Raw genomic sequence first — 11,035 nt, forward strand, 5'->3', positions numbered from 1 at the left:
GGGGGGCTCATTTTTACTATTAATCCATTTGTTGTTGGGAGGGGAGACTAGTGCCCTAAGTTAAGAATGCAGGTTTTGACACACTGTGTTCTCATGGTTCCTCAGATTAAACCATTGTTTTCCACTGTCATGATTTTGTTTGTTTTATTATCTTTTTACTCCTGTTCTCTGACCACACTGCATGGTGACCTAAATGACTTCTGTGTTTGCAGATTCATTTATGTTTTCTGTGTGATATGCTTGCCTTAAGTAATGCTTCGCATATTTTTTTTGAAAACTATTTAATAGGCACAAAAGTCTGTTCATAGCTTTTAGAAGAATTTTACTGATTATTTGTTTAGCTCCTCTGTGTCCTTACCAGTGTTTTGCACACTTAATCTGCTGTCTCCCAAGATATATTAACATTCTCGCAATGATCATGGATTTGTGCATTTATTCTTCTTTTTAAATTTTCAGATAGGTTCATGATTGTTGTGTCTTCTTAGTAGATTATAGTTTTTCATCGATATAACATGTAAAGGCTGGGTCTACCAGTCTTTCTGTCATTTTGCTTCGGGTGTACCTCTGGATTTTGCCTTTTCAATCCTATCACACACTCATCTTATGGAAAGTATATCAAAGTGCAAAGAAGAAACACTATCCCCCAAAACTCCCCACTCAGTTAACCACTATTCACATTTTAGTTTTGTACCTTCCAGCCTTTTATCTGTGCATTAAAACATACAAATTTTTAAATATGTAATGTAATTGTTATCTTGCATAATTCATTAGTGTTCCAGCATAGCATTTTTATTTTCATGCTGAATGTTAACAGTTAATGCTGAGTGATAAAAATGCTGATTATCAGACCACTTTGACTTCCAAAAAAATGATTTCATACTATTGAACTCAATTTTTTTGTGTATTTGTCTTTTCCAAAATTTCTTCCAAAAAATCATTATTGATTATATGATATTTCATTGTATAAATATGTCATAGATTGCTTAAATCATTTTCTCTTTATCTGTTTTAATTTGCTTCCAGTTTTTTTTTTCATTGTTAGAGCTGTAAGAAACATCTTTATCCATAAATTTTTGTATTTTCAATTGTTAGTTGGGGGAGATTCCTAGAAGTTGGATCATTTGATCACTTTTTAGGGTTCTTGCTGTATATTACCCCATTATTTTTCAAAAGAATTTATTTCCAACTGGCAATGCAGATATCTATTTTTTATAAGTGAAAAAAGGGCTTTTTATTCTCTGATTATTTGTGCAGTTGAACATTTTTTTCAAATGCTTATTAGTCATTTCCCCCCTCTTTTCAATTGGTTACATCTCTGTGTTTTGTGGTCTTGGGTGTGTGTGTGTGTGTGTGTGTGTGTGTGTGTTTTAATATATATTTATTGATTTCAGAGAGGAAGGGGGAGGGAGAGAGAGATAGAAACATCAATGATGAGGGAGAATCATTGATTGGCTGCCTCCTGCATGCCCCCACTGGGGCTCGAGCCCGCAACCCAGGTATGAGCCCTTGACTGAAATCGAACTCGGGACCCTTCAGTCCACAGGCTGACGCTCTGTCCACTGAGCCAAACCAGCTAGGGCATGGTCTTGATTTTTTAAAAGTATGGGCTCTGCTTGCCTTTCTTACAAGTATCTTTACTCGGTAGTTTTGCCTTTTAATTTAGTTTGTGTCTTTTGACAATTTAGTTTTATGTAGTCAAATCTATTAACCTATAAAGTACATCAGTAATAGATGAAATAAGGTTCAAAACTGTGCTTCTGTGGCCTGGTGGGCCTTTGTCTCTCTCCCTTGTTCTCTAAGCAGAGTTAGGGGCCTGGAAGTAGGGTTAAGTGGGCGATTCTGGTGTGTTGACTTCAGCAACAGAAATGATCTAATAAACTTGCTCATTCGGGTGAAATCCCTCTTCCCCTTGTTATTTTCTGACTTCTAAGTGTTTTAATTTGAAAACTTAAGGAGCAGAAGAGTAATGTTCAATAAATCGTGAATTTTCCAAAGCCTCAATGAAAGTATGCTTGCAAAGCTTCCCGGTCCAACAGTACCTGCCATGTGTAATTCCCTATGACCCTGTCCCTGCCCTCCTCCTTTGCCTGCCTGAGCATCCAAGCACCATGTGAAAGTCATCCACCTTGTCACAGCTGTCCTCCTCTTCTCCTTCACAGTGAAAGCAGCCCAGCGCCTCCGCACGGTCACCCTGCAGCCTTTGGAAGGGACCAGCAGTGTGGCACAGACCGGCCTGCCTTCGGCTCCCTCTCTTACCTTTGTGAAAGGGCAGTGCATGCTAATCTCCCGGGCCCGCTTTGAGGCAGACATCGGCTATTCACAAGAGTTGATTGCACTGTTTAAACAGATGGATTCTAGAAATTATGGCAAGTAATTGGCCCCCGCCTGCTTCCCAGGGTGGGTAGTGGTCTGTGGTCTCAGAGTAGGTGTTTTTCTCTCGATTTGAACACTCAAAAATGGCTTTCTTGGTAGAGCCTTCCTGATCTGCTACTCTTGTAGAGAGATGATGCCTAAATTGTTTAGATAGTGAACAATTGGCCTGTTTTGTCCTCAGAGGCCTCCCAAAGAGAAGGGCCCGCCCCCCACACACAATTTTTCCCAGTCACCTGGTCAGTGTTTTCTTAGTAGAAGCAGATAAATTCCTGCTTTGGCCATTTAAACCTACCTGTTTAGATTTTGTAGCAGAGCTAGAAAAACAGATGGTTGTCATAAAAATAAATGCCTTTCTGTAGACTAAGACCATAGTTCTCAAACTTGAGCATCATCAGAATCACCTGGAGGGCCTGGTAAACCCAGATTGTTGGGCTCGGTCAGTGTTGATGCCTACTTCCCACCCAGAGATACTGAATTCATTGGTTTGAGGTGGAGCACTGGTAGTTTTAAAAATCATCAGGGGAATCTAATAATCAGCCAGGATTGACAACCACTGGCCAAAACCAAGCAATTTTGCTTTATTTTTTGTGAGGTTCTTCAAAAGCTGCCCCATCCAAATAAAGGGCAGAAATCAGCTTCAGAATTCTGAACTCCTGGAGTTCATTCTTAGCATGGGCCATGTTGTTTTACAAAATGCTGTGGCTTTTATGGGTTAATATTCACATTCTTGAAATGGATTTAGCCTTTCCCTGGGCAAGTAGAAAGCAAGGTCTTAAAACCTCTTGCCTTTGAGACATCACAGTCACCACACCATGCGAGCTCCCTGGAGGTTTAGGAAACCAGGGACTGAGTAAGTGTGAGGACACAGCAGAGGCAGGCTGGCACGTTTGCTTATTTTGTTTCTTCTCATTGCAGATGTCAAGACCAGGAAGTGGAGCTTTCTCTTGGAAGAGCACAATAAACTAAGTGAGATGCCCACCTTGCTTGTTTTATATCATGCTGTTGTTAAGCTTTAATGATCTGCCTTAAATTGAGTGTTTTAAAAGGTTCTCCTCCTCCTTCCCCCGCAATGACTGTGCATGCTGTGTACAGGACAAGGAAAGGCGGAGATGTTCTCAGGCAGCCCGGCCCCATCCGCTGAGACGGTGGCTTTACAACAGCCCAACGAACCAGGGGCCTCTGCTTCCATCAGCGTGAGGCAGTACTGGTTAGATTCCAAGGCCGGGAAACCTCCCTCCCGCCCATTGTAGAAGTGTGGGGGTCAGAGGTGAGCGAGGATTGCCTCGCTTAGATGGAAGCTGCTTTGGACGCCCTTTGAGGACAGGCTCTCAGATTACTTCTGGAACCAGATGATCGGTGAAGGTGGGAGGGTCTCAGCAATACTGAGCTCCAAGTGGGCTGAGGTCTGCCAGAGGCTCAGCCTAGGCCAGGGTGCACAGCTTTAATGAGCACTTTGGAGATGGACCAAAGGAAGGAATATGTGTACAGATGTAACTACAAGAAGGAGAAGCCAGTTTGGACTTAACATTTTTCTTCTCTGCCTGCTTGGGTGGGGTAATGCAATATGCCTGAGAAAGGGGACATGGTCTTACCTCAGCCTGTCCTGAATGTCAGTCTAACACCCATCTTCCAAGCTGTCACAGCTCTACAGAGGGTTTGCTGCTGGCATCAGTGTTCCTCCTGTTTGACCCCGATGACTTGTTGGCCTCCCAGCCAGTGTTTGCACTGGTCAGGCCAGGGGAGGCTGAAACATTGGCCCTCTTGCCCACCCGGCTGGGGCTTTAACGAAGAGGAAAGCTGGGTTTCTTCCCTCTGTCTCCTCCTTATGTGACTTACTATAGGACCTCAGATGGATAATTCGACATTCTGGGTCCCAGTTGTCCTTTTAGTAAAAAAAAAAAAGGAAAAAGAAAAAAAGGGGTGGGGGCGGTCTTTAATCCATACCTGCTCTTCTGCCAGAAATTAAATATAAGGGAAGGGCTTTGATCCTTGAGGAAAGACTTGCGGCAAACTCAAGGCTAAGTTTGAATATGAGGAGATACTTAGTATCAGGGAACACTAGCTGAAGCAGAAAGGATCCCATGGCTGCTGCTGTTTTGGAACTTGTGACTCAGAGCGAACTCTGGCTAGAGCCAAATTTTTGGTGAGCAATAGGAATGAGTTTTTCCCTCTCATCCCTTTGTCTTTCAACCACAGAAAGACATAAATATGTTAGCTATAAAGGCTTGACTTTCATGGAAGGATAAAAAGCAGGATACTTACAGCATTAGTAGGTGAATGTAACATTGAAAACCATGAGTCTCGACTCACATAGCATTATATAATGGTTCTACATCTTTAGTGGGCCACATACTCTTTGGAATATCTGATGAAACAACAATTCTTCATCCAGAAAAACACACAATGGCCAGACATACAGTTTGTGTTTGTCATCAATAATCCTTTGGATCTGGAGTTTAGAATTCTAGATTCAGAGTTCAGATTACTTTTTTCCATGCTGTCTGGTCATTGCAATGTCTTGTGGAAGCTAAGACTGATTCTCCCCATTTCACAGATTGGAAAAAGCTTAGGCCCAGAGACAGGAAACGCCGTTTTCCTTATTGGGAGCATTGCGGGTCATGATACACTCAGACTCGGACTAAACATTGAGATCTTGAGTTTGTATCATGACCTGTATGGAAATTTAGGAGCCAGACCCGTGCGCTACGAGGCTGAGGAGACGGCCTGCAGAGTCGCAGGTCCCGGTGAGCTCTGGTTCCATCAGCATCGGACAGGGCCCTGGGGAATTTGCACCTCTCCTCACCCCTGGGGCTGATTCCTCTGTGGAAATTAGATGACTGACCCTGAGCTCGTGAACATGTGCATGGAAAACTAATTAAAAATGACAGTAAGACCTTCTGAGTAGATGAATGCTCGTTGATGACCTGGTGATAATTATTTTCTCCAGATTAGGTGACTAAGCTTTCCTCTCTCTTTTCTAAGTGACTTGAGGCCTTTGCCCACAGTGAGATTGGCTTAAGGCCCTTTGTTTTCCCAACTGTCACAGTCCAGAAGGACTCTGCATCCCCCTCAGCAATTCTGTCTTGTCAGCTGCTATTTGAAAACATTCCCATCTCTGCTGGGTGGCTTAGTGGTGGCTTTCACAGAAGCAGCTTCTAGATGGCTCATGAGGCCAGAGCATGCTCCTGCCACCTCCCAGCACAGGGACAGGACACGGCCACCGGCGACAGTGCATGGGGCTTTCTCAGAAACACACCCCGTTGGCCGAAGTAGCAGCACAGGGATTTGGAGACAGTAATTGGTAGGACGCAGAGTGGCAGTTTTTTCCTCTTGAGAGGCTGAAAGAACGTAACGCTTACAAAACACCATATTTCACAGTGGCCGGATCATCAGCCGTGTCTCAGTTTTCGTCAGGTATTTGAGTTCTGAAAGTCACTAGGATTATAATGAAAATGGTTTCTGAAAGCACATGGAGTGCTCAGTCTCCTGATGTGTGGAGAAATCAGCATGCTCGGATTTAATTTGGAGGCATAAAATGTACTTCTGCATCAGTATGGACAGTCTCTTTATGATGAAGCCGCCAACCTTACCTAATTTCCTATCCTGGTGATTCTGTTCTTGCCAACTGTTCCCAGAAATAACTGGTACATATATTTAGTGAAGGACGAAATGGATTTAAATGTATTGAAAATACAAAGCTATTTAAGGTAGTGGGTGGCTCAGTCCTCCAAATTCACATTAATATTTGCAATTTTAGCCAATTGGTTGTGTGGCAAAACACTTTGTAATATCTTGTGAAGATATTAAGGAAAAACATGATCATATGGAATAGAGAACTACAACCTTAGAATTTCAAATAACACTGGGTAGAAATGAAACTTGCCCAGTTTCTCTTTACTGGATTCCTGAGGACAGTAAGCCCCTTGGTTTTACTATGACTCCCAGGGTGCCCCTGAAAAGGTAAAGGATAAAGAGCAATTGAGGATCTGTGAACAGTGGTCACTCTTCTAACTTGATTTTTCAAAGGAAAATGCTAAAAGGGAAGAACCTTAGAAAGCTACAGCCCCTAGGAGAGCAGGCTGTGGTTGGTAGGTTAATGATTCTGCTACCACCAGCGATCTCGAGGTCTATCGTCTGTTCTCTAACGTTGTGATTTTTTAACATCTTCCCCTGCCCGTTCCCCCCAAATTGTATGTTTTATTTGTATCCTGGTTTATTCTTTTTCCTTTTCTCTGTTGAAGAAGTTTTTTTCCTCTTAAATTTAAAGTCAGGTGAGGCTTAAATTCTTTCAAAGAGTAAGATCAGTGAAATTAATTTGCTTTCATTTCCATGTAGATCTCAGGCCATTTATTTTTCCCACTTGGGTTAATGGCTTCTGACTAGAAGAGATTTCCCCATCCATTGTATGGAGGTCTGGTACCGCACACTTGAAAGGAGAGTAGAGACCCCAAAGATGAGCTGTAATGGAAAGTCAGACTGAACTTGTCAGGGTTGGTAAACGTTTTTTGTAAAGGGCCAGAGAGTAAATATTTTAGGCTTTGTGGGCCGTGCGGTATTTGTCCCAACTACACAACTCTGTCAGTGTAGCATGAGAGCAGCCGTGATAATCCATAAACAAGCTGGCACAACTGTGTCCAGTAAACCTTTATTTACAAAAACAGGCCGATTTGGCCCCCAGGCCTTTGCTTGCCAGCGCCTGCTTTGGAGGCTGGGTAGGGAGCTAGCAGGCCACCTCAGGACTAATGGGTTTTCTGGCTGCCTCACCACTGAGATCACTACTGTAAAACTTACTCTCAAGGGGAGGTCATCATTCTCTTGCTGAAAGGGTCGAGAGTGTGCAGGGCCACAAGCATTGTTATCAGTTGTGGCCTTTGTGTGGACTTTGCCCTTTGTTGTTGTTTGGGAGTAAGTACCATCTTACTGATCTTTCTCAGAAATGCCTAGCATCTTCTCTGCATGGCGCTCTGTGCTTCCTCGCCCGTTGACAGCAGGTGACGTAGAGTTCTCTGACTTCTCAACATCGAAACCAAAATAAAACATGAGGAGAATGGAAAGGAGACAAGATTTTTCCATTTTAATTCTTGCTTTTTCTGGGCTGATTTTTTTCTTATTTGAATGGGAATATTAAGATAATTTTTTTACATTACTTTAGGTTAAAAAAACGATCAGTCACAAAATCACTTTGTATTTCTTTCCAGTGTTTGTGTAGTATAGAAAATCAATTTTGCATGACTGATTGCCCTCATATTTGCAGAAATTAAGGAATAGAGAGGGAAGACTTGTTCTCTAGCATGCATCTATCAGCCCTGATTTTCTCTCCAGTTAGTTTTTTAAGATGGCATGCAGCAGCATTTCAGCCATTGAAATTTGTATTTCGTAACCCCTGGATCTCTTGGACATAACACCCCAATTCATATGCCTCTCTTCTTCCTTCTAGTTGAAAGGGTGCGCTGCCTCCCACAAGTGCAGCTGAGTCCTCTGCCCAAGACACTCACCCTGGCCTTTGCTTCTCAGCTGGAGAAGACGTCTCTTTGTCTCACAGCAGACGTCCCTGAGGCCGACCTCTCCAGAGTGGACCCCAAGCTCGTGTCCAGTCTGCTGCCCTTCCAGAGAGCTGGAGTCAAGTAGGTGCCTGATCTTCCTCTTGCTCCCTTTCCCTCGCATTTCATCCCTCCCCACCAGCTGTGTTTAGATGCCCCTTTTGTGAATGCTCATCTTTCACAGACGTCTGGAAGCAGTTAGGCATTGAACAGCCACGTGTACTGTTACCAGAGCCTGAGTAACCATCGATTTCAAATTCTGTGCGTTAGCAGGGCTCTGTGTTGCAGGTGTGCAGAAACCTACTCATACTAGTTGAAGATAGAGATTTCTCAGTGCATGTAATAGAAAACCCAGGATCTAAAAGGATCTCATCAGACTCTGTCCCTCTCTCAGCTCTGCCTTCTTCTTAGTTTGCTTTATTCTCAGCCTGATGCTACTCAGGTGTGGCAGCTGGGGCTGCCAGGGGCTTCCAGCTCACATCCAGCAGCCCAGCAGCCCAGCGGAAGCACTTCTTTTCTCGGAATCCTACACTGAAATGCATGGATCTGGAACCAGTCAGTCATTGTTGCCCAGAGCTTGAAGTCTTGTTGGTGAGGCTGGATGATAGGCCTGCCCTACAAGAATCACTTGGACTGAAAGTGGGAGGTGGTAGTTTTCCAAAAGAAAGCTAGGGTGCACTTACTGTAGAAAGAAAAAAGATAAACTCGTGGCCTGGCCTGGCCTTTTTTCCAGACTTCTTGGGAGAAGCAAAGACAGGTTTGAACTTGCCTTCTAGTGAATATTCGGGAGGTCAAGGAGAGGGAGGAGGTCTTGATAGTCCACCCAAAAATATGAGAGCTAGATGTGTTGGTAGGCGGTGTGGTTGGAGAAGAGCCCTGTGCAAGGGAAGGAACTGAACTGTCAATGGCACTGGCGAGCAAAGTCAGCCTGCCTGTGTGCAACCCACTGTGGTGTTTTGGTTAAAGCTCAGCTGCTATCTCAGACAGGATTCTGTCCTGGGTGTGGTTTCAGCACAGCCATACCTTACTGCATTCCCAAGTCCCCAGCTCCGCCCACCCTCTCCTCTTCCTATCCATCAGCTCTGTCCCTCTGAGGTAACACACTTTGCCATTTCGGTCCTGCATCTACTGTGATCTGTGATGTCCTTTGGGCTGCGTTTTACCCAAGCTCAAGGCAGTTTTTTTCCTTTGCTCTTTTCCTCCTCTGGCTGCTTCATGACAATGTTGCCCACTCTGACTTCAGCATCAAGTTCTTCATGGCTCCAGTAGAGAGAGATCCATGGGCCCATGTGGTACCTGCTGGCCTTGCCAGGTAACCTCCTCACCACTGGGGGCGCTGTGTGAGGCACCGGGCCAGTGTGCATGGAAACAAAGTGGGGCCAGCAGCTCCCATCTTTTTCTCTAGGGCTCTGAACGTGCTATGGTACTTACAGCCTTTCTTCAACACTTTCTAATTAAATCCAGATTTTAACTTTCATTCTCTGGTGTTGAGGGAAGAGGGCTATGAATTTCACATGTTTTTTTTGTTTTGTTTTGTTTTTATATGTAAAAACTCAGTTGAAAACTCCCTTAAACTTATGGAGTAAAATCTCTTAGATACATATCAGCTTCCTCTAATGACTATACGGTCTCTCAAGAAACCAGTGAATCGAGGCTCTGGCAGACAGCCACCTGCCTAAGGTCTCTCAGCTCCCACAAGTGAAACTGGGGCTTAAATCACATTTTCTGATGAGGACAGAGCTTCTGTTATGCAGCCTGCCCTGTAGAGGAGGCATCAGCTATGTGATTGTTTCTCTGTTTACTCAGGTGTTTGCTTTGTTCTCATTTTTGGCCACTTGGTTCCTGAGCTGGGCTACCTCAAGGCAGGGAAAAAGGAAAGACTGAAATTCAGCGTCCATTCTGCTTTGAAAATGACCAGATAGACTAAAGTGCTTCGGTGCTCCCTGTCTGCCCTGGCTGCCAGTTTTGTAAACCAGAAAGTAAGAGAATAAATCTTTCCACACTTGCCCTCCCTCTGTCTGAGTTGTGGGTTCATCCCGAAAATGGTCCAGAGCTTTAACCCAGGTCTGAGGTAGGTGTGCCAAGAAGAGGCCTGTTCAGGGAGGTGAGGTCGCAGGCCACTGGGCTCCCTGCCTTCCCACTGAAGGAACGTGGTGGCCTCGGCCTGGGTGCTCCCTCTCATTGGGTGGGCTGTTGTGACTGCTGGGAGGACAAGGAAGTGCAATGATGTGACGCCCGTTGTCTCCGTGTGCTGCTGAGCCCAGGCGTGCTGGCCTCATGCCACCCACAGGTCTACATGTCCATTCTCCACCTTCGTCAGACACTGGCCTTTCCAGGCAATTCAGAAAGGCCACGTGCAGCCTAGAATTCTTGTCGGCCAAACCAGCTGCTAATTTAAAGAGATTACGGTCTCTGTCTTTACTGTGTGAGAGGGAAAGAAAAAGAGCTAGTCGTCTGGCTTATTACCAGGTTTCTGAGCAGATGATGAGTTTTCAGGAATCATCTGAACGGGGACGGGTGTGTGGAGCAGGAGACCAGGCAGCTGGCACTCGGGATCCCCTCCGCGTTTCACTGAGTCATCAGATGACTCGAGCAAGTCATTCTTACTGTTGTGCCTTTTTGTCGAATAGTAGCTATAAGAGAACATTCCTCTGACCCTGTTTTAAGTGCGTTACTTATTAACTTCATTAATCCTCGAAACAGCCTCGGGGGTAGATCCTGTTGTTATTCCCATCTATGGCTGAGGCACCTGGAGGTTAGATAACTTACCTCTGAGTGGTGGGATGGGGATTCCAGCCTGGCCAATTGGGCTCCAAAAGAGTCGACTACACCCTTATTCACAAACGATTAGCAAGGGTTGTTGCACTGGAAGGCTCGGGGCCCTGGAGACTCTGACTAGTGAGCACCTTAACTGAGGTTGCTGCTCCCTCTTAAATAAACACCCTGTTCCACCCTGTCCTCTGGCTGCCCCCTCCTCTGCAGCATGTTCTGTCTTTGCTGGTTCCTTCCCTCTGGCCTTTACACACAGCGTCCTCTCTACTCTTCATCTCTAATTTCTCTCCTCTCCTCTAGGCAGATCGCTTGTGTGAACAAGGGTGCCCCCCCCCCCCCCCCCCCCCCCT

The 11,035-nt window shown here is 44.9% G+C and overlaps 1 protein-coding gene across 4 annotated transcripts in view; it reads left to right on the plus strand.

Moving 5' to 3' along the window:
* SMARCAL1 (SWI/SNF related, matrix associated, actin dependent regulator of chromatin, subfamily a-like 1) overlaps positions 1-11,035 on the plus strand; it is a 49,599-nt gene that overhangs the window by 4,869 nt on the left and 33,695 nt on the right. For all 4 annotated transcript variants that reach the window (XM_005883384.2, XM_005883385.2, XM_005883387.2 and 1 more), the window contains exons 5-7: positions 2,160-2,366; positions 3,289-3,339; positions 7,811-7,997. In XM_005883384.2, coding sequence (XP_005883446.1) covers positions 2,160-2,366; positions 3,289-3,339; positions 7,811-7,997 — 445 coding nt within the window. The remainder of the gene's footprint in view (positions 1-2,159; positions 2,367-3,288; positions 3,340-7,810; positions 7,998-11,035) is intronic.

The sequence above is a fragment of the Myotis brandtii genome, unplaced genomic scaffold (genome assembly GCF_000412655.1).
Source record: "Myotis brandtii unplaced genomic scaffold, ASM41265v1 scaffold79, whole genome shotgun sequence".
Lineage (NCBI taxonomy): Eukaryota > Metazoa > Chordata > Mammalia > Chiroptera > Vespertilionidae > Myotis > Myotis brandtii.